The 24,832-nt window shown below is 37.6% G+C and overlaps 1 protein-coding gene across 1 annotated transcript; it reads left to right on the top strand.

The window, feature by feature from the left end:
* The first annotated feature begins 11,442 nt into the window (after positions 1 to 11,442).
* Positions 11,443 to 24,014, top strand: tnfaip6 (tumor necrosis factor, alpha-induced protein 6). Its single transcript, XM_023294022.3, has 6 exons — positions 11,443 to 11,670; positions 15,398 to 15,535; positions 16,148 to 16,309; positions 21,959 to 22,187; positions 23,556 to 23,596; positions 23,679 to 24,014. Exons 1-6 carry the CDS (start codon positions 11,571 to 11,573, stop codon positions 23,807 to 23,809), a joined length of 801 nt encoding a protein of 266 aa, XP_023149790.1. The 5' UTR covers positions 11,443 to 11,570; the 3' UTR covers positions 23,810 to 24,014.
* Positions 24,015 to 24,832: the final 818 nt, after the last annotated feature.

Below are 24,832 nucleotides of genomic sequence, written 5' to 3'. Positions count from 1 at the left end.
GTCTGTTTTTCAGTAATGTTGCAAACAGACAGACAGACAGACGGAGAAACATACGCCGATCGTCCCATTGCTCCACCAAGGAATGCAGCAGAGTTATGTGACTATTAAATAAGCTAACAGTTCTGTAACTGTTAAAGAAGGTGGTTTATTTATCCTCCTGCTTTGTAAATGTGTGAAATTTATCCTTAAAAGTCGTGTCAGTGCAGCAGATGCATTTTAAATAGATGCTGCTTTTATTGATAAACTGCGATTGACGTCGTCTCTGTGGTTTTTACTCTTTGGAAAGTCTTCATCTGTTTGACACCTCAGCTCAAGACGGACAGGAAACACTTCCTCTAATCACCTCTGTGTTGGTTTTGTGTGTTTTTTAATGGATTTCTTGACAATGAGACAAACCTTCAGCAGCCTCTGAAGCCTTAAAGCTCTAATGGCAGCAGACGGACTCTTTGGGCTGAACTCTGGACAGCAACATGTCTGGACTGATGGCGTCCACCCTGTGGGAGTGGCTGGCTGGAAACAACTCATGAATCTAATGTCAGCCGTCCCACAGGAGGAGGCCCAGTCTGGACCAGGATCTGGACGGGAAGAGTGGCAAAACTGGGAGAGGGTAAATAAATAATCCTGCAGCGTTTCCTGAAGCTCACCGTCTGAATGAGGACTCTACATGTTTATGGAACTTAATAAATCCGCTTCTGTCACACAACCAAAGAGCTTCTCGTGTTTGGATCTTCTGAGTTTCAAACATAAATCTGAGGTCTGTACTCTTCAAAGTCTGGTGTTTGAAGCGTTTGAAGCCGGATCCTCCCAGATATGATGATGATCGTGTTGTTTTAGCTTCTAGAACTCCAGTCTGTAATTAGCTTTCACTCTCTCAGTTCAAATTAACACGCTGATGTCAAGTCATTTTAGAGCCTCCAAGAAGTCCTGACTGGAGCTGCACTATGGCCAGTCGATGTACAAACAGCTGACAAGATAAAGCTCTAATAGAGTAAATAGAGCTCTAACAGAGGAAAGCAAGCTCTAATAGAGGAAATAAAGCTCTAATAGAGGAAATAAAGCTCTAATAGAGGAAAATAAAGCTCCAATAGAGTAAATAAAGCTCTAATAGAGGAAATAAAGCTCTAATAGAGGAAATAAAGCTCTAATAGAGGAAAATAAAGCTCTAATAGAGTAAATAAAGCTCTAACAGGAAAATAAAGCTCTAATAGAGGAAATAAAGCTCTAATAGAGTAAATAAAGCTCTAATAGCATAAATAAAGCTCTAATAGAGGAAAATAAAGCTCTAACAGGAAAATAAAGCTCTAACAGAGGAAATAAAGCTCTAACAGTAAATAAAGCTCTAATAGAGTAAATAAAGCTCTAACAGAGGAAAATAAAGCTCTAATAGAGTAAATAAAGCTCTAACAGAGGAAAATAAAGCTCTAACAGAGGAAAATAAAGCTTTAACAGAGGAAAATAAAGCTCTAACAGAGGAAATAAAGCTGTAATAGAATTAATAAAGCTCTAATAGAGTAAATAAAGCTCTAACAGAGGAAATAAAGCTCTAATAGAGTAAATAAAGCTCTAATAGAGTATATAAAGCTCTAATAGAGGAAAATAAAGCACTAATAGAGTAAATAAAGCTCTAATAGAGGAAATAAAGCTCTAATAGAGTAAATAAATCTGTAATAGAGGAAAATAAAGCTCTGACAGGAAATAAAGCTCTAATAGAGGAAAATAAAGCTCTAATAGAGGAAATAAAGCTCTAATAGAGGAAGTAAAGCTCTAATAGAGTAAAAGCTCTAGTAGAGGTAAATTAAGCTTTAACAGCTGGCAGTTGATGCTGGAAGCTCATTGGGTATCAGAGCTGTGACCTCGTTAACAGAATCGGTTCTAATTATCTTCTGACACTCGGAGCTGATGGAGGATGGATTTATGGAGGCAGTAGATGAGCTGGTTTACAGTTTCTTATAATTACAATTGATTTTTGATTAATCACTAATGAGAAACACTGGAGGACTGATGGAGGAGAAAATAGAGGAATAACTGGAGGATTAAAGAGAAGAAAAACTGATTTAATCCTGTGTTTAATGACAGGAAGTTTTCCCCCTTCGACCAGCTGCTCGGCTTTACTACTGACTTCCAGCCACGTCCTTTGAGGTCGGGATGAATTTCTGATACTTCTTGATGATGTTTGCACCTGAAACTGTCTGGCAGGTTTTTTTTTACCTTTTCCTTCCTGTTTGACGTTTAAAATGTGAAGTCCTCTCTGAGCTCTGTGGTTTTTGCCATGGGGAGTCTGGGTTTATCCTGAAAATGACTGAAATGTCACAATCAGGTCGACTTTTATAGTCAGAAAACTGGTTAAAAACAGAAACTCTGAGATGTTGAACAGAATATGAAAGCCTTCAGACCCTCAGAGAGAGATCGGTCTGTCTGAACATCCCGTCTGTCTGGTATCACTGGAGTATGAATCATTACAGTTTAATTGAACACCTTTAACCGTGTTACTTCACAGAACACAGCATGTCCTGTTTATGTCAAATCTGAGGTGAAATACTGACGTGTAACAGAAACAGCTAAGAAATTCTTTGTATTTGACAGGACCAGATCTTCTCTTTCAGTGGTTTTTCCTGAATTATTTTATACATTCTAGGTTAATACTGAAGACATCAAAGCTATGAAAGAACACAGATGGAATCGTGCTGTAAATAAAAAAGAGATAATCTTCCGTATTAATGTACAACATAGAAATAATACGATAAATAAATAAAATGCACTAATGAGAAGCTGTGTCCAGACTACAGACTGGTAGTGTATTTATAGGTAGGAACTAACAGGAACAGGCTGTTGTTCATCAGTTTCAGCGTTTCTGTTATTTATTAAGTTTCATTCTTCTGCTTCCTCCTGCTGGTTGGAACTGGAACTACTGATGGAACCTTTTGCATCATTTAATCAGAATCAGTTTATTCAGCAAATAAATGAAGTTTTTAAAATTATTTTTGAGCATTTAATATTTAAATTATATTATAAATAATACTATAGGCTAACCTTAATATTTAAGTTGATGTAACAAATGAAATTTTATATCATAATATTATTTTGTCCCTTCTTAACATGAATATTTAAACTAGACATGTAAATTAATATTTTATATCGCAGTGTTACCATTAAATTCAAAGTAGATTCAAAATCAGTCAATTAAATTTACAGATGAGAAATGATCTTGTTGGGTTTGAATGTTAATATTTAACTTCTAGTCAGGTCAGGCTGTATTTTATGATGTAGTGACATTCGTTTATTTAAAGTAAATAAAGTCCATTTATGTTATATATATAAAACTGTAGGATCTAAACTTTCACATTTAAACTAATCAGCCGGCTAAATTTATACAAGAAATGATCTTGTGGAGTTTTAATTTTAATATTTAAATAGTCAGATAAGTTTATATTTTATAGGAACTTGTTGGACCTTAACTTTAGTAGTTTAATTATTAAGTTTTAGATGAAAATATGAATGCTTCAGTTGGTAAATGTGTATTATTTATTGCATATAATATTTAAATTAATCAGTTATTTATAGCATTTTAAGGTGTTGAACCTAATATTTAAATTAGTCTGGTTGCATTTTATAAAATATTCTTTAGATTTTAATATTTAAATTTGTCGGTTAATTTTCTTTTAAATCAAATTAAGTTGTTTTTCTTTTAATTTAACACATTTAAAAAAAACAAAGTGACCTGATGGATTGTAAAATCTATTTATTAGACAAGTTATTAAATAGTATAAAATACTGAAACAAAGCAGAAAATAATATTAAAACTGGAAAATAATTATTTAGGATAAAATAAATATAAAATACTAAAATATTGGGAGAAAACAGAAGCAGCTGAAAACACGTCGACTGATGATTTTTCTGATAATAAAAACTTTATTTAGCTCAGTTTAACTGAGAATAAATTATCTGAATATTTCAACAGAAGATTATTTTTCAGATTTTTATTTTTCTAACTAGCAGATTTTATCCTGCAGTTCCACCTGTGAACACATGGAGGCGCTAAACGCTAAAGTCCTGCTGTTTCAAGGTCTAAATCACCTGTAGATGAAGTACCTGAGTACATTTAAGTACATGTTCGATGCACTGGGATTATTTTACTGTTATGTTTTCATATATTTCATTATAAACTGACATTTTATTACAGATTAAACTACACATTAAACATTAAACTAGATCTTCTTTACACATTAATGATTCAATAATTACAATTAAATAACATCCATATTCTGATATATGACAATCTTTTTAAAAAAATTTAAATTTAGAAAACTTCTAATGAAATTAAGTTCAAACAGTTAAAGTTTTTTTTAAATCCCTTCCTTTATGATAAACATGTTTTAAAGCTGATTATTAATCAAATTAAAGTTGTGCCAAATAGTATTTCTATGTTATTTGTCATTAACTTTATGTACTTAGTTAGTATCATTATGAACGGAGGTTTTTAAGTTGATCATTCATAATAATTAAATTGCTCCAACTACTAGTCCTTGTTGTTTATCAATAATTTGATGTATTATTTACCTAATGACCCTCATTATGAACACAAGTTTTTAAGTTTATATTTATTTGTTGCTTTTTGTGGGAAGTTCTGAGGAACTGGTCCGATCCATGGAGGCTCCAGACCACATCTTCCAGGTTTAAAGGATCTTCTGACGTTGGTTTTGGTAGTAAAGGTGAATAAATGTGAGGATTAGTCTCAGAGTTTAGTTGTGTTTGTGTAATTCTGCTGCTCCAACGTTAAAGTTTTGGTTCTTCTGGCCTTAAAGATGAGATGTTTGCTGAACTTTTTCCTTCCAAACCCTGACATCATTAATTTTTTTTTCTTTTCTTTTGTCTGCATTTGTTCTCATTGTTTAACTCCACAAAAGAGGTGTTAACATTGTATGAGATTGATGCATATTTTAGTCTTGCAGCCAAATATTTTAATATTTAGTGCATGTGTGTGACCATCACCAGCCCTCCATGAAAGCTAAGCAGATATTCTTTATTAGAATTCCCTATGATGAGCCAGGGAGGGCAGTGCTACACCTCAGTGATGTGTGGGGGAAACAAAGACTGGACAGGACGAACAGGACGAACAGGACGAACAGGGTGAACAGGGATAGAAAATAACAGGTGGTGCTATTGCAATTAAAGATAGTAAGGTGGTGTGTTATTCCCAACTACTAACTGCCCATCAATAAAACAGAAAGAAAGAAAAAAAATTAACTAAAAAAAGAAAACCAACACAAAAGAAAAAGAGATTCAATAAATAAATAAATAAACAAGTAGTACTGAGCACCATAATTGTGGATGTCTTGACAGTATAGAATAGGATGGAATAGAATAGGCCAGAAGAGGATACTAGTGAAGGAGAGAATGAGTTTAGGGTAGAGACTCTGGAGAGATTCTCAGCACATTCTGGTGGGTCCCATCATTCGCTGAAATGGGACTCGGCAGTAGCTGAGACCTGATCAAACATGCAAGTGTGAAGAACCCCAAAGCCCAGAACAGCAATCACGGCAAGGCAGGGCCAACAACAGGGCATCCCTCCCCCCGGGCCGTAGGAGCCACAGGGCGGCGCCCCCAGAGAGCCTCCGGGGCCACTGTGAACGACGCTGACCCGGAGAACAAGAGGGAGCAGCTACTGACACCCCCAGCGCACCAAGACCAACCCAGGCGGCCCGGGGCACGAGGACCCACCCGCCACCCAAACCCCAACCCCGCCCACCCCAGCCCCCACCAGAACACCCACCCCACCATCCCGCCCGCCCGCCCACCCCCTCCCCCACCCCCGAGGGGGCCAACGGCCCCACGCAGCCAGGAAGCCAGACACAGGGGCCGAGCGGCCGGGTCCCACCAGCGAGGCCATATTGGTGAAATCCCCCCCATTACTCCCTGTTAATATGTCTCCCGACATCATTAATTTAATGAGTCAGATTAAACCGGCCTCGGCTTCTATTCCTGCTCACATGTAGCGTGTTTGTTCTGCGTTTACGGCTCCGGACAGACGTGACGTCAGCCGCTGGATAATTTACTGAAGGTTAGTTGTGATGCAGCGACTTCCTGGAAACCCTGAAGAGTCTCAACAACTTTCCATGTGTGGGTTTGAGGGTGGTTCAGAGAAAGAACACGCATCACTTCCTGCAGATCTGGAAGCAATTCAGCACCATTTACCCAGCAGACAGACTCGAGCGTGTTCATATGGTCATGTGTGTTCATGTTAACCTGAATATCATCTTCCAGTTGAAGGTCTCTTGCTGTTTACTGGGGTTTTGATCTGAAATTATTCCAGATTAACTGTCAGATTATTCATATGAGAGTTTTTTCCAGGAACTGAGAATAAAAGTCTGGAATATTTTATTCACTGAGCACTAAAGTCCGTCTTTGTTTGTCTTAAATGTTCTATAGAAACAACGAATGAACCTGTTTTTAACCAAAGAGGCCAAAAGTTTCAACATGAGACGATTCAACCATGGTGTTCATCTATTTAAAAAACTCCAGTTAAAATGCTGAAAATGTGGCAGAAACAAAATCTAAAATGACTGTAGAAAACTGTAACATTCAAAAAAATGTAGAAACAAACAGAAAAATTGCAAAAAAAACAGCAAATATTTAGAAAATAACGATTTTTTTAGCAGATTCAAACAGTGTAAAACTGTCAAACCTATAATTATCACTATTTTCAGTTTTTTCACTCAATTTTATTTATTTTAATTTAACAAAACAAGAAAATTCTTCAAACAACAATTGAAAAAAAAAACTATTTTGTAAACAAATTTGTAAAGTAACCATTTTTAAAGGTTTATATCCACTAAAAACAATAACTACAACAACAACAAACAGTTCTCTGGTCAAACATTTTAGGATTAATTGGGTAATATTTTTCTTTTTTTTTGTCAGAAAGTCGTGAAAAAGTCCATCAAAAGTTTCAATCTAGCTCGTTATTGACTGAACCGTCCCAAAATATTCAGTCTACACTGTAAACAAACAAACAAAAACAACAACATAAGAAACAACCTGGCAGCAACAAACCCAGGAAAAAACAGTGGAGATGGTAATATTCAAATGATGGCTCCACAGTATCAGTTACCATGGAGACCTAACTCCACAGCATCAGTTACCATGGAGACCTAACTCCTCAGCATCAGTTACCATGGAGATCTAGCTCCTCAGCATCAGTTACCATGGAGATCTAGCTCCTCAGCATCAGTTACCATGGAGATCTAGCTCCACAGCATCAGTTACCATGGAGACCTAACTCCTCAGCATCAGTTACCATGGAGATCTAGCTCCTCAGCATCAGTTACCATGGAGATCTAGCTCCTCAGCATCAGTTAGCATGGAGATCTAGCTCCACAGCATCAGTTACCATGGAGACCTAACTCCTCAGCATCAGTTACCATGGAGATCTAGCTCCTCAGCATCAGTTACCATGGAGATCTAGCTCCTCAGCATCAGTTAGCATGGAGATCTAGCTCCACAGCATCAGTTACCATGGAGATCTAGCTCCTCAGCATCAGTTACCATGGAGATCTAGCTCCTCAGCATCAGTTACCATGGAGATCTAGCTCCACAGCATCAGTTACCATGGAGACCTAACTCCTCAGCATCAGTTACCATGGAGATCTAGCTCCTCAGCATCAGTTACCATGGAGATCTAGCTCCTCAGCATCAGTTAGCATGGAGATCTAGCTCCACAGCATCAGTTACCATGGAGATCTAGCTCCTCAGCATCAGTTACCATGGAGACCTAACTCCACAGCATCAGTTACCATGGAGATCTAGCTCCTCAGCATCAGTTACCTTGGAGATCTAACTCCACACCATTGGTTACCATGGAGATCTAGCTCCTTCAGCATCGGTTACCATGGAGATCTAGCTCCTTCAGCATCGGTTACCATGGAGATTTAACTCCACAGCATCGGTTACCATGGAGATTTAACTCCACAGCATCGGTTACCATGGAGATCTAGCTCCGCATCATCAGTTACCATGGAGATCTAGCCAGGTTTAAAGAGAACCACCTCCTTGATACTAAAAACTGTGACTTTCAGCTCAACATACCCTCTAACCCACTAACCTGGCTGCGTAGTTCAGCCCTCAGGACTCACCTGTCAGTAAAGTTCGACTCACCTGTCCCTTCAGGTGTGGATGTTGTGACGTGGTTCTACAGTAAAACTGGTTCTGGAGCTGCTGGTTCAGTGTTTATACTCAGGACTGAAGGAAACTCATTTCAGCTGCTAGTATCTGATAGTTTCAGTTTCCACCCAGAATTCATGACCAGGTGAGGGTTTGGTTGAGGTAAACCAAGAGCTCTGACTATTGGTTCCTCCTGACCACAACCACCAGACGACTTCCTGTCACTCATGAACAAGATCCTGATGGACTGAAACCCCTTCACGACATGATGTCAAGCTGCTGGAGAACTTTGTCTCTGGTCTGGGGTCTAGTTTCTGCCATTTTGGTGAATAAAGAGTCTAATATTTGGTTCTTTTTAGCTCGGTTTTGGTCTCCACCGCCAACATCTGAGATGATTTAACTGTGAACCCTTCTCCTGGTGGATTCTGGTGTTTATCAGCTGACCGGTGCTAGACATTTCACGCACTGAGGGTTTAATGAAAGATGCTAACATGTTAAGAAAACTTATTTCACAGTAAACACAGTCAGTTCATCCATTGTTTAAATGATATTAATCAGAGTAGGTCTACGTAAGTCCACACAAAAACTACCCTCAAACCCTCCAGAGGAAGTCCTTTGTGTGAGTAGATTAATGCTGGACTGCTCATTAAATTCTGAGGAAATTCTGTTTTTTCCAAACTCTCCTGTTGAGAAATTTACATGATGTGTTTCCAAACTGCTGAGGAAAGCCGTTTCTCCATGACGGAGAAAACATCTGGAGGCCCTCCCAGATGCTGCTGGGCACTGATCCTTTCATTCAGAGCCTCCTGTGGTCTGAAATGTTGAGCAACTGTCTGCAGGGGATCTGAGCTGAAAACTGTAATTATTTTCCACCATTAGAGAGCAAAAACTCTCATTCTGTCCTTCAGTCTGTTAGAAAGCTGCTTTCAGTGCATTTTAAAGGTCTGACAGAAAGTCCTTAGAAAGTCCTTTCTAAAGTGTAGAAATTCCTCATTTATTTACGCCATCATATAGCACATTAGCATAACTCCTGCTAACGGCTAGTTTGGCCCCAGATTAAGAATAAGCAGCTGCTTCATTATCTGACATTAGCTTTTAAAAGGATATGATGTGTTCTTTAGATTGTTTTTATCAGTAAATAGAAATGTCTTTCATACAGTTAAAGTCTGGACCACATGCAGATAAAACACGAGAAATTTGAATAATCTATGGGCAGTAGAAACTAAAGACACAATGTTGATTGACATCCAGACACATAAACAAGCCACTGTGATATAATCATACTGTATTTATTAGTTTAGTTAACACATGAACTCTGGACGGAGGTCATTAAGCATCACATAACTCTTTGTCATGGTGCCCCTTTACTAGCTAAACTCCCATAATGCTTTCTGCTTTCCAACATGAAACTACCCTCCTCTGATCTCCACAGTATTAAACAGTAAGAGGTTCCACCTGGTGGAACAATATGACGGAAACCAGACACAAAACGACACAAACAGGACATAGAATGACACAAAACAGCACAAAAGAAGAAACAAAACAACCAAAAAGAGACTCAAAATGACACAGAATGGCAAAACAACGGCAATACCAAAAGACACAAAACAACAGAACCAACCAAAAATGACTAAAACAAGACACCAAATCGGTTCTTCATTTATGGGCACCAAAAAATTTTGCTACCTTGTCTGAAAAAAAATCCAAAAATTCAGCAAAAAACATTCCCAAATTTCTGAAAATTTGAAAAACCTTTAAGAAGAAAACTCCAATAATTCCTTAAAAATTTCCCTTAAAAGTTTTATTTTTAAAAAATCCCCAAATTTGGCAAGAAAACTCTTGTAAATATTTTCAAAAAATAAGTAAAAATCTTTCAAAAAAAATCTTGAAAATATCTAAAGTGATTCCATATATATCAGTAAAACTAATATTTTCTTTAAGAACATTCACATAAAAATCTTTTTTTGTGAATGCTCTTAAGAAACATTTCTTTTTCTCCACCAAAAAAATGTTCAAAGATTTCCCAAAAACATTGAAAATGTGGACATCAGAAGTTTTACTGTGAAAACATATATTTTTTTCACATTTTCAAACTTTACACCAGGTCAATTTTGATCCACAGGACGACACGACCTCTGATCATGAGTTCTAATCAGAGGTCATTAACCTTCTCATTGGTCTTTGTCATAGTGCGTGTTGCTGCTAAACTCCCACAATGCTCTCTGCTTTAACTGTAGTCTGAGTGACGCCTCCTCTGATCTCTACAGGATTAAATAGGAAGAGGCTCCATCTGGTGGAACAACCAGGAACTACAGGTGATCTACAAGACATGGAGTTTGTTTGATGCAGTAAAACTGTATCAGCAGAAACTAAATATTCAATGATTCTGACCAGATCTAGACATCCCAAATGGTAATACTAGTTGGAACAACTTCATTCTTATAACTAATCATCTTAGGACAGGGCTCAGGGCTACTCATGATAATTTTGAAACCTTTAGTATTAGGAGAAAGTAAAGTCACAGTTTTTATTGGCATCCAGACACATTAACAAGCCGCTGGGATATAAATATACTGTATTTATCAGTTTACAGGGGGTCTTTGGACCTACAGCGTTTCATCGTTACGTCTGAACTGGTTACGTGGAACTAGTTGATGATCAGAGCGGATGAATACATCGTCACAAGGTGCTATCAGACAGCTTTGTTTCCATTCTCTGGTTGTACACCACCTTGGATTGTGCTACATTCACTAACTTTTTGTCCTTCATTATGGCTCCCAGCGTAAGTCAGACTCTTCTGATGCTTGGAAGAAAAGGAAAGCCGTCTCCATGGAAGTGAAATTAAATAGAACAAAATGCTTGAATTGTAAAAACAGTGCAATATATTCTGTTATCTTCTAGTAAAATGATTCATACATGCATGAAAATCATTGGTATTCATGACTTTTCTGATAAACTAACTGATACCACGAAAAAAAGAACGACATATGTAGAGCTGTAGGAACAGAACTCCAGTATAAGTCAAGAACTTCCTGCATTCTAACTTGATTGACATATGAACTCTGGTCAGAGGTCATTAACTTCCACATAAGTCTTTCTCATGGTGACCCTTTACTAATTATCATCTTAATAAACTTGTGTTTATGCTGCCAATGTTTCAGTAATTGATAAGTAAAGAGGAGAAGTTGATTCCTGTAACTTTGTGTAGTTTATTGGTTGAGCATAATCTCACTAGAAGTTGTCTACAAACTGTTTTGTTGAGCTCAGACCTAATTTTTTAGAGTGTATCTCTTGCAGCAGTAGTAGGACGTTAGCGGTTGGAGGTTGGTGTTTCAGGTCCGGGTTCCTCCCCTTCAGCCGGTATTTAAAGCAGCAGCAGCTCTGATCTCCTGAAAGCTTCGGCCGGCTGCAGGATGCTGATCTTCTCTCTGATTTGGACTCTGAGCGTCCTGCTGACCGAGATTCACTCGTGGGGCTTCAAGAACGGAATATTTCACAACTCGATATGGCTGGGTGAGTTCCTGCTGCTTCCTGTAAGGACCGACACATCTGGAAGCTGTTTGTACTGAACTAATGTACATGATGCAGTTTACAGAGGGGCTTATTCAGCTTCCTGGTCAGTAACTACAGTTAACTAATGATTACTCATGATTTAATGCAGCTATATTTACTGTTTCTCTCAAGACACTTCATGCGATTAGTTTAAATGTAATATATCGCCTATCAACCCTCGTGTCGTCCTGTGGGTCAAAATTGACCCGTTTTAAAGTTTGAAAATGTGGAAAAAAATATATTTTCACAGTGAAACTTCTGATGTCCACATTTTCAACATTTCTGGGAAAGAAGAATTTTCTTGCAAAATTTGATGGATTTTTTTTAAAATAAAACTTTTAAGGGAAACTTTTAAGGAATTATTGGAATTTTCATCCTGAAGGTTTTGCAAATTTTCACAAATTTGGGGAATTTTTTTGCTGAATTTTTGGATTTTTTTCAGACAAGGAAACCGTATTTTTTGGTGCCCATAAATGAGGACAACAGGAAGGTTAAAGGTTATTTCAGACCCATATTTCTGCTGTTTTATAGAAAAATGAAATGATTAAATATATATTATATATTAAAGATGAGTGAACTTTTACAGAACTGAAATCCAGTTAATGTTCAATTATTGCATGAAGGGTAAAGCAGCTTTCTTTAACTGATAATCTATCAAGTGTTGACTAATTTGTAAATGGTGATAATTTTACTTATATGACGTCTTTTTAAATCAAAGGTTTAAAGCTGCTGAAGATAAGTACTAAGTGTAAAAGAACCGAATAAAATAGATAAAAGACAAACTAAACCTTGAGAAACAGGTAAAGAACTTAGTAAAATATACAAGGATGAATTAAAAATAACAACAATAAAACTATTTATGATAAAATGCAGTTTTCAGAAATGCTTCAAGCAGCCATCAGGTTCATATCAAATGAAAAAATCAAAAATACAATAAAATTCTACTTAAAATCAACTTTAAAACTAACTGGAAACAGTGGATTTTAGTCAGAAGTGTTCACTTCATGATTTGTCCTGAATTATTTATGTTTTAAACCATCAGGAGTCCTGAATTATATGAATATGCACGCTACTGTTAAAAAGTTTGGGGTCATCCAGACAATTCCATGTTTTCCAGTAAAACTCCCACTTTTATCCATGTGCTAACATAACTGCACAAAGGTTTTCTAATCATCAATGAGCCTTTCAACACCATTAGCTAACACAATGTAGCATTAGAACACAGGAGTGATGGTTGCGGGAAATGTTCCTCTGTACCTCTATGGAGATATTCCATTAAAAATCAGCTGTTTCCAGCTAGAATAGTCATTTACCACATTAACAATGTCTACACTGGATTTATCATTCATTTAATGTTATCATCACTGAAAAAGATGATTTTCTTTCAAAAATAAGGACATTTCTAAGAGACCCCAAACCTTTGAATGGTAGTGTATGTGCATCTATTTTCGTCATAGTATGAGTAGTTGCTCTATATTAGTCAAAGTTTCTCTATATTAGTTAAAGTTGCTCTACATAAAAGTTGCTCTATATTAGTTAAAGTTGATATTATTAGTTGAAGTTTCTCCATTTCTAAGTGATCCCTAACTGTTGAATGTTGGTGTACATTACGTGAATAAATAGATGATATTATAAAGTCTTACCTCAGCCACCTTATGAGGGATTTTTTGCTAACGCTGCAGAAGTTTTTCCAACATAAAGCCTGGCTGTGAGGGATTAACGGCCGTACGGCAGCATGTTTATGAGCTGGCTGACTGATGCAGTAAACATGAGGAGATGACTTCATCTCAGGACTTTCCAACAAAACACCAGAACAGCAGCCTTCCTCTGACTGTAATGTCACTGAGACCCTAACCCTTCCCCAGACCTCCGACTCTCACCTCATCAGCTCAGTCCTTCAGGGTTTATGAGGTGAGACTGAAAGCATGTTCAGGTTTGCTTCTTCTGATGGTTCTACGCAGCGTTTAATGTGAATTCATGCAACTTGTCCCATTTTATCTCAACAATTTTTGTTGAAATGTTCACTAAACAGGCGGCTGTAGCTCTGAGAGTTTCATTAGGGTCCACACTTTCAGCAAACGGTTTTAAAAAGATCCAAATATCAACCTGTGGCTAATTCAGAGCATGTCCTGCCAAGTTCTGCAGTCATGCATGAGGACTACCCACTGAGCAGCAATGACCAAACTGTTGTTGAGCTTCCAGAGGAGAAAAAAGATCAGTCAGTCAGACTTCATGTTGGCTTTTAGGTCAGCGGTACTTTAGATGTAAAGTAGAGGATGTTTTCTACCACTCCGTTAAATACGTGACTTCAAGTTAAGTTTCAAATGATGGTTGACATCATCTTATTACATCAGTTTAATATTTTCTGTAACTTCAACTTAAAACTAAATTCAAATTGAGGCAACTTTGATGAAACTGGCTTGATAATTACATTTTAGAGTTAAAATTTCACATAATTTTAGACATACTTTCCACATTTTTTGACTAACTCTGAGTCATTTTAGACAAATTTCACTAAATTTGTCACCTTGATATCGAATTTTTAAGTCTTTTGTCTACTGCACATCAGAGCAACTTAATGTTGTCTAATTAGTTTGTCGTTCCTGAAAAACTTACAAATTCAGTTAAAATAATGTGGCATATTAGTTGGAACAACTGATTTTTTTATGATTAATCAACTTTAAAACTTAAAGTTAATTAAGTAGTTAAAATACCTTCAGTTGGAGAGGAAAAGCTAATTCCTCCAATTTAGAGTAGTTGGATCGTTAGAAATAGTCTAAGCTAACTAACGATTGATGTTAATGTAGTACAAGGGAATTAAATCTATGGCTGCAAGATGAAAACAAAACAAAAAAAATCTATATAACACTTAAAAAGCCCTTCTAAATAACATAGAAATACAAACTGGAGCAACTTAGTTTTTAGGAGTAATCAACTTCTGATCAAACTCAGGGCAGATCATGAAAATTTGTAATCATTTACTGTTGGTAGGGAGTAAAGAAAATTTTTTTTATAGATATCCAGACACAAAAACAAGCCACTGGGATATGAATATACTGTATTTTTTTTTTTTAAATTCCAGTTTGATTTAACACATATTCTGGATGGAGGTCATTAAGCGGCACATAAGCCTTTGTCACGGTGCCCCTTTACTAGCTAAATTCCCATAATAAAAAAATATGGCAAAAATCAGACACAAAACAACAGAAATGAGACACAGAATGACACAAAACAACACAAAAAAGACCTGAAGCAACAAAAACCAGACAAATGAGACACAAAACAACAAAAAAAGCAAAATAACATCAAAAGCAAAAGACACAAAATAACAAAACAAGACACCAAACCAGTTAGTCCTAAACACATCAGCTCTGGTTGGAGGTCATTAACTGTCACAGAAGTCTTTGTCATGGTGCCCCTTTACTAGCTACACTCCCACAATGCTCTCTGCTTGCTGACACAGAACCGTCTGCTAACTTGATGTAATTTGTTGGCTGAACATAGTTTCATTAGAAGTTGTCATAAGTCAAAAAGATCACTGCAGATTGTTTTGTTAAACTCAAACCTCATGTTTTAGAGTGCATCAGGGTGCTTGGATGTGAACCAATGTCGCTGCTGCAGAAATAATCACCACCGACTCTCAGCTTTCTCTGGGGTTTACCAGCATCTTCTGTTGTCTCTCTGACAGAACAAGCAGCTGGAGTTTACCACCGAGAGTCGCGTAAAGGAAGATACCAGCTGACGTATAAAGAGGCCAAAGCCGTCTGCAAGTATGAAGGCGGGACGCTGGCGACGTACGACCAGCTGGAGGCAGCTCGACAGATAGGTCTGTACGCTGACACGTCTTCATCCACAGATCTTTACACCAGGAATCATCAGCTGTGACTCACTCAAAGCAAACCAAGCCTCTCGTCCCAATCTGGATCCTGTTTCATAAGCAGTTTACATGATCAGACCTTCTCGGGCAGGAAGAGTGGTGTTTACTCTGCCTTTCTCCCATGAAATACATTAAACATGAGGCTGCTCTGATGTAGCAGCGCCGACACGTCTCTGGAATGCTTTTAACATGAAGGGAAAGAGGCTCATGTGTTCTTGGGGTGAAGGTCAGCCAGTGAAGCACTTTATTTCAAGTCGTTGTTCTACGGCTCTGGTTTTAGTTGTAAATGGCCTCCCAAGTATTGTAAGAGCCCGTTAGCGCCTTCGTGGGAGGCTGATATTGTAGTTTCCATAGCAGAGATTGAATCCAGCCTCCCGTTGGCTCCCCATGGAGGCCCTCGTTTATCTGGGCTGATTGGAACTCTAGCAAGAAAAACAACTAAATCTCCAAATGGTCACTGCCAGGCTTCAGGCCAACGTCTTCCTGTGCAGCTGGCAGCAGACAGCGGCCTGTTTGTGGGGTTTAGCAGCAGAGAAAAACGTGTTTGTTGTGTGTTTCCAGGTTTCCATGTGTGCGCCGCCGGATGGTTCGATAAAGGTCGGGTTGGATATCCCATCGTCAAAGCTGGAGCCAACTGTGGCTTCGGTAAAGTCGGAATCATCGACTATGGATACAGACTGAACAAAAGCGAGAGATGGGATGTTTACTGCTACAACCCAAACTGTGAGTCCAGTTCTTCTTACTGGTAAAGGTCTGCCAAGTTCTTCTTCAGGGAGTTATTCTCTCCTTGGTAATTGTTTCCTCCTGAAACTCCTCATTGGAAATCCAGACTTCCAACGAGGAGTTCCACATTAGCATAACTCCTGCTAGCAGCTAGTTCGGCCTCAAACCAAGAACCATCAGCTGCCTTCATTATTCCGTCTCTCCAGCTGCTTCTGTACTCAGAGATCTGCAGTTTCTAACCAACACTACCTGACTTTGGTTGGGCCAATCGACCAATCAGAATTGAGTGGATTTCCCAACTTTTTGAGTTATTGTGGACAAATTTTGATTGATTTAAGCCAGGTTTCAAGGAATTCTGGACAATGTTTCAGTCATTTTGGATAAATGTCGAATCGTTTTGGAAAAATTTTGAGTCATTTGAACACATTTTAAATCATTTTAGGGACTTTTTGAGTCATTTTGAAAAAAATTTGAGTTATTTTGGAAACTTTTTGAGTTATTTAGACAAATTTTGGGGGATTTTGGGATTTTTAAAAATTATTTGGACAAATTTTGAGTGATTTTGGACATTACAAATTTCTAATTATTTAGTAAATTACAATAAATAACCAAATAAATGTTTCTTATTTCCAATTTCTGTTATTCTGTGTCATAGTAACAGAAGATATCTCTGAGGTTTCTCTCCTTTTCATGATGTTCTGGTTCCTCAGAGCTGCAGGACTTTAAAAATGAACCACAGTGAAGAAAAACAAGCAAGAACCACAGAACCTTCCTGATCTCAGAGGGTTAATGTGGATAAATTTGAGTTTTCAGTGTTACTGATCCTGAAATCTTCGCTAAAGTTCTGAGCAGCTTCCAGAGGAGAACCGGTCTGGTTGTGATTAAACCTCCTGGAGGAGGAAACCTGATCCAGGATCAGTCCTGACGCTGCACAGACTCACTCTGACAGTCAGTTTTAAACGTGACGTAGAAAACAAGCAGCTCAGGAAGAAGTCTGAGTCAAAACCACAATCTGAGTCCCTCCCTGTGAGTTATCAGCCGACCAGAATAAACCAGCAGGATAAGAGCTGACAGATAACCAGACTGGAGGTTTAGTAAGACTTCATCACCAGCCTGAGTCACCGTTAAACCTCTAAACACCAAATGACAGAAGAAACAGCCATTTATCTTCGAATTTGTACCAACAACTGTGGTGCAGCAGCAGAAAAACTAAAATCTAGGAGTGAAAACATGTCAGGTGTTGGTGTTTAGGTCAGATCTGCTCCTTTATAACGTCGGCTGCAGTTTAAATGAACAGAAAATGGAAACACAAAAAAACAAAATTGTCCCAAAGAAGCATAAAATGACAAAATGAGAGAAAAAAAGCCACTACAAATCAAATACTTTTCTCAATATCTACAGTATGAGGAGACAAAATGACCACAAAGAGACATTAACTGACTAAAACTACACAGAAAACAATAAAAAAGAGACATAATGTGAACACAAAGAGACTAAACTGTCCCATAAAATGACAAAAATGAGACAAAATGACCAAAATGAGACACAAAATGACTAAAATTATAGAGAAAACATAAAAAAGGAGATGCAAAATAAACCTATACATGTCTGTTTCTTATTTAAATTCTCCAAAGATCTGTTTTCTTTCAAGTTTATGTGAATAAATATGAATATATTTAATTTCTTGAAGCTTAAACACAGTTGAGTCTTGCGTTTTGAAATTTAAAGCATCAAAATTATGTAAAACTGATTTATACTAAAAAATGTCTTTGATTTGTAATAAATTCAAAGTAGACAATAATTTTAAAAGCGATATTTTAGAAATACATGGTTCAGAGCTGCTGGTTTATACCATCAGCTGCAGTTTAACCCTCGTGTCGTCCTGTGGGTCAAAACCGACCCGTTTGAAAGTTTGAAAATGTGGAAAAAATATATTTTCACAGTGGAACTTCTGATGTCCACATTTTCAACATCTTTGGGAAATTTTTAAAAAATTTTTGGCGGAAAAAAAAGAAATGTTAAAATGTTTCATAAGAACATTCACAAAAAAATATTTATGTGAATGTTCTTAAAGAAAATAGAAGTTTTACTGATATATATGGAATCACTTTAGATGTTTTTAGGATTTTTTTGGAAGATTTTTACATAAAACTTTTAAGGGAAACTTTTAAGGAATTATTAGAATTTTCTGCCTGAAGATTTTGCAAATTTTCAGAAATTTGGGGAATTTTTTTGCTGAATTTTTGGATTTTCTTCGGACAAGGAAATAACATTTGTTGGTGTCCGTAAATGAGGACAACAGGAGGGTTAAATGAACAGAAAATAATGGAATAAAAAGAAAATGTCTGTTTTTAAATCATTTTTTGACCTCATAAACTCTCCAAGTATCCATTTTCTTTTAGTTTACATGAATAAATATGAATATATTTAATTTCTGATGTATTTTACACAAAAGCAGCTGAAAACACTAACTTTCCAAAGTAGCGCTGACCGCTGTAAACACATGGAAAGATTGATTTTTACTGAGAAATGTCTTCAGTTTGTAGATATTTTATCAAAGCTGCTGAAGACATGCAGGGCTTCAGGTGTTCCTTCATTTATTGAACTTCTAAAACCTCCCTGAGGTTTAATTTAAAGTTTTATTATGAAAGATCAATAATTAATGAGAACAGAATCAACTTTCAGCTGCCCTCTGGTGGATGAACGGCAGAACTGCTTCTCTTAATTATTTCTACTAAACAGTCTGTGTACAAATAATCTCAATTTAGAGAAGATTTTCTTGATGAAACAATTAAATCCAGGTTCCACTCATCTCCTAATAACCTGTGTTTGGAGGTTATTAGAGTTTGAAGCTCAGAGGATCAGACATTTTGCTGAAACTCTTCTATAAACGGGAACTTTCTGCTTGGTTTCCCTCCAGGACATCTGGAAGCTCCTGATGAACATGTGTGTTTGATTTAATTCCACATTTATTCCCACCGAACAGATGAATAGATGTAGAATTAGCAGAAAAAACAGAGGAAAGACGTTTAAATACAGTCAGATATCATAAAACAGGATGGATGAGTTGTATTTAGTGTTGTTCTGTGTAGGAAGTTCTTTCACTTTTCTACAACAAATAATCAAGAAAGCCTCATTTGTATCTTTATTTTCTATCATTTTCGTCATTCTAAGGGTGATAGAAGACATTTCTGAGTTCTTTCTCCTTCTGAAAAATGAACCACAGTGAAGAAAATTGAGTCAGGAGCTAAAAAACACAGACTCTTGTGAATATGTAGTGGATTAATATTAAAAAAGTCACATTTTCATTGCAATTTTTAGAGTTTATGGTCCTAAAACTGTCACCAAATCTCCAAGTAGCTTGAAAATCCACAATGTGAACATTAAAGTCCTGAAAATAAACCTACAGGGCCGTGAAAAAGTATTTGCCCCCTTCTCGAATTGTTATTTTTTTGAATATTTCTCCACTTAAATGTTTCAGACCATCACACAAATTTAAATATTAGACAAAGATAACCAAATTAAACACAAAATGCAGATTTTAAATTGTGATTTAATTTTTTTAGGGTAAAAGGCTGTCCAAACCTACCTGGCCCTGTGTGAAAAAGTAATTGCCCCCCTTGTTAAATCATGAACTAACTATGCCTAATCACATTTTTTGGAATGCGAGTTCAATTTCACTGACCACACCCAAACCTGATGGCTTCCAGACCTGTTCAATCCTGAAATCACTTCAATAGAACCTATCTGACTGAATGAAGTCGACCAAAAGATCTCAGAAAGCTGCAACAAAATGATCCAAAGAAATTCAAGAACAACTGATATCTATCAGACTGGAAAGGGCTACAAAGCCACTTCTAGAGCTTTAGGACTCCAGAGAACCACAATGAGAGCCATTATCCACAAATGGAGAAAACATGGAACAGTGGTGAACCTTCCCTACCAAAATTACCCCAAAGAGCACAGCGACGACTCATCCAGGAGGTCACAAAGGAACCCAGGACAACATCTAAAGAACTGCAAGCCTCCCTGGTCTCAGTTAAGGTCAATGTTCATGACTCAACAATAAGGAAGAGACTGGACCAGGATGGATCCATGGCAGAGTTCCAAGGAGAAAACCACTGCTGACCAACAAGAACATAAAGGAAACAAACATCTGAATGATCCCCAAGACTTTTGGGAGAATATTCTATAGGGACTGATGAGACCAAAGTAGAACTTCTTGGAAGGTGTGTGTCTCGTTAAATCTGGCCCCCAACAACCCAAAGTCCCCAGCAATCCAAGGCCCCCCACCAGCCCAAGGTCCCCCACCAGCCCAAGGTCCCCCACCAGCCCAAGGTCCCCCACCAGCCCAAGGTCCCCCACCAGCCCAAGGTCCTCCACCAGCCCAAGGTCCCCCACCAGCCCAAGGTCCCCCACGAGCCCAAGGTCCCCCAGCAGCCCTAGGTCCCCCATCAGTCCAAGGTCCCCCAGCAGCTCAAGGTCCCCCATCAGTCCAAGGTCCCCCACCAGCCCAAGGTCCCCCACAAGCCCAAGGTCCCCCAGCAGCCCTAGGTCCCCCATCAGTCCAAGGTCCCCCAGCAGCTCAAGGTACCCCATCAGTCCAAGGTCCCCCAGCAACCCAAGATCCCCCAGCAACCCAAGATCCCCCAGCAACCCAAGGTGCCCAAGGTCCCATAGAAGCCCTAGGTCCTCCATCACCCCAAGGTCCCCCAGCAGCCCAAAGTCACCCACCAGCCCAAGGTCCTCCAGCAATACCAGGTGCCCAAGTATTGGCTCCAGTGACCTCAGGTGGTCCACTATCCATTCAAGAAGCCAGGCTATCAGCCAGAGGTGCTATGCCACCAGTCCCATTAGACCAGTGACGACCCTTAGCAGCTTGTCAGAAAAAGACCATCATGTCAACAGTCCAACATGGTGGTGGTGGTGTGATGGTCTGGGGCTGCTTTGCTGCTTGAGGACCTGGACGACTTGCTGTGATTGATAGAACTATGAATTCTGCTCTCTACCAAAACATCCTGAAGGAGAACCTTCGACCATCAGTTCCTGACCTCCAGCTGAAGCTCACTTGGGTTCTGCAGCAGAACAATGATCCAAAACACTCCAGCAAGTCGACTTCTGAACGGCTTAAAGAAACTAAATGAAGGTTCTGGAATGGCCGAGTCAAAGTCTGGACTTGAATCTGACTGAAATGCTGGCAGGACCTTAAAAAGGCCGTTCATGCTGGAAAACCCTCCAGTGATGCTGAATTAAAACAATCCTGCAAAGAAGAGTGGACCAAAATATCTCCACAGAGATGTAAAAGACTCACCGGCAGTTCTAGAAAATGCTTGATTTCAGTTGTTGCTGCTGAGGGCGGTCCAACCAGCTATTAGGTTTAGGGGGCAATTACTTTTTCACACAGGGCCAGGTAGCTTTGAATAAATAAAGTCATCGTTTAAAAACTGCATTTTGTGTTTAGTTTGGTTATCTTTGTCTGATATTTACATTAGTTTGATGATCTTAAACATTAAAGTGGGAAAATAAGAATTAGAGAAGAGGGCAAATATTTTTCACACCACTGTATTTAATGTTGTCATATTTAAAGCTTAATATGATATTTAATGTTTAACCTGATATTTAATATTTAGCGTGGTCGTTTCCGTACAGCGAAGGAGTGTGGCGGCGTCCTGACGGAGCAGCAGAAGATCATCCAGTCTCCAGGTTTCCCTGAGGAGTACCAGGATGATCAGATCTGCTACTGGCACATCAGAGTCCGTCTGGGTCAGAGGATCCGGATCAACTTCCTGGAGTTTGACGTGGAGGACGACACGGATTGTTTGGCCGACTACCTGGAGGTCTACGACAGCTACGACGACGTGTCCGGGTTCGCTGGAAGGTCAGGAGGAGACAGAAACCATCAGAGAACCTCACTTTGGTCTTCACCTCCAGAGTTCTCTCACATTAGAGCAAATATTAAGGGTTAAACAGGACAATAAGTATATTCATTTTTATGAGGTATAAATACGTTTATAAAATGTCAGAAAATAGTAAACATCAAAACTTTTCATTTACAGTTTATTCTTGTCTCAAAATAAAATCAGTGTACTATAAAAACAATACCAGAAAAAAACAGCAAAAACCCAGAAAAAAATGTGGAATATCAAAACATTGAAAAACTGTAGAAAAAAATCTGTGTTGAATTGAATATTTATTTTAGATTTTAGATGTGTACAATTGGTGAAATGATTTTTAAAAATATTTACTATTTTTCTATTTCTATCTTTATATTTTCTATTTCACTAATTTTAATACTATTGTCAAATTGTACAAAAACAAATTATTTGAAAAAAAAAACAGGTTGTTGATGTAAATATTATTTACTTAAAATACATTTCTATGGTCAGCACATAACCCTAACCCTTTTCTTTGTAATTGTAAGGTGCATCTATGTCTTTTAAAAAATGTTGAAAATTTAATTTATTGACTTTAAATCCATAATATAACATAATTTTTCTTTCAAATAACAGCAAATATTTGTACAATAATGATAGTTTATCTGATTTAAAGACAGTTAAAATGGTGAATTTTTATTGTCACATTCTACGAGAGCAAAGTACCGGACGTTAACATTATTTACTTGAATTTAACTGATATCTTTTTGATAGTTAACATGTAAATTATTTTAAATTATTTATAAATTACAGATGTAATATATAATCACAGAAAAAAATTTTTTACATTTTGTGTTAATTTAACAGAAGAGGGTTTTTGAATAAAATATTTTAATGTTAAAAAAATACAAATTTAATTTACTATTTTAAATCTGTAATATAACATTTTTCTGTCAAATAACTGCAAATATCTGTAAAATAATGATATTTTTAGCTGATTTAAATGCAGTAAAACAGAAATCTTTAGCTTAAAAATCACAAAAGAACATTTGCAAAAATACGTATTTTTGATGTGGACAATATTTACAGTTTTGACCTGTTTTTGAAGATTAATATTTAAATTAATGCTTTTTTCTGTGGTTTTCCATGGTATTATACTTTAACAAAGTACAGATACAAATAGTAAATAGTTCAATAAATTACAGAATTTTTTTAACGGTGTGCAGTCACAAAACAAGGACATGTGGAAAATTCTTATTTTTTTCCGTGAATGAATTTGCAAAAAAACGGAAACAGTTAAAGTTTTTTGTTCTAAATATTCTGCGAGTGAAGTTTAATAAATGAGTTTAATCTGAAGCCCTCTCTGTCTCCAGGTTCTGTGGTGATTATTTACCTGAGGATATGATCAGTACAGGTGAGCCGCCGTCACATGATCACACCTGAGGAACCTGTTGGTCTCTAAAGCTGCACAATGTGAAAGTTTTCTGTGTTTTTAGGAAACGTGATGACGCTGAAGTTCCTGTCGGACGCCTCGGTCACAGCCGGAGGATTCCAGCTGCAGTATTCAGCCGTCAATGCTTCACTGTTCCCTCAGAACCTCCAAACCGGTCCTCCCCTGATCACCTGATCACCTGATCAGAACCTCCAAACCGGTCCTCCCCTGATCACCTGATCACAGCCTCAGTCCTCACCTGAGCAGCCGACCACCTGAACAACGCTCCTGATGCTGTATTTGTGACGGTGACCTCGTTCCTGTATTTATGACCTCATTCCTGTGAGAATTCTGTAGACTAGAGGAAGAACTCTGAAATAAAACAAGTTAAACATCTCGACTCTGTTCATCTGTCCTCAGCAGGATAAACCTGGTTCTTCAAAGGTTGTTCTAACTGACTTTAAGAAGCCAAAACTATTTTAAAGATCAGATGAATCTTTACTGTCAATGCAGTCATACTTTTGTGCAACAAAATTTGAGTATCGTTCACATCAGTGCTAAAAAAAAAAAGAACATGCTCCTGTCAAAGATGTACAGTGAACTTATTAAATATACAACTTTAAAAAAAACCTAAAATATCCAAATGCAATTATCAAAAACAGAACAAAGATTAAGTACATAGTATACTCTTGAATTGTCCTTGGGATTAATAAAGTATCTATAATGTGTAGAATAAAGTAAGCTGTTAAACAGGTTGGTTAACATTCTTAATGCCCATGGCCTGTTGGACCAGATTTTTGGATTCAAACTGCAAAGAAGTAAACAATGTTTTAAATCATATATTTATATATACTATATACTCTGCCTGTCCAAAAAAAAAAACACCTGGATTTAACTCAGAAAATAGTTCAGATCCTTCCACTGGATAATTACTGCAGTGATAACAACTTCTTTAACCCTATAGGTGAGTCTCATTTCTTCAACAACCTGCTGGAAGACATATCCTGTGGTCATGAAATGATGTTTATCTGTCTCAGAAGGGTCAAATTATTGGCCTGAATGAAACAAAACAACTAAGGAGATGAAACTGCTAAAATCAGGTTAAGAACCGTCCATCGCATCATTAAAACCTGAAGGATGGTGGAGAACCATCATCTTCAGGCACAAACTCTTAGATGATCGTAGGAAACCAACAGTAGAACTCACGGCCGTTTAATA

Source organism: Amphiprion ocellaris, chromosome 11, assembly GCF_022539595.1.
Source record: "Amphiprion ocellaris isolate individual 3 ecotype Okinawa chromosome 11, ASM2253959v1, whole genome shotgun sequence".
Classification (NCBI taxonomy): Eukaryota; Metazoa; Chordata; class Actinopteri; family Pomacentridae; genus Amphiprion; species Amphiprion ocellaris.
Note: the sequence above shows the minus strand (reverse complement) of the source record. Positions and strands in the feature narration are given on the sequence as shown.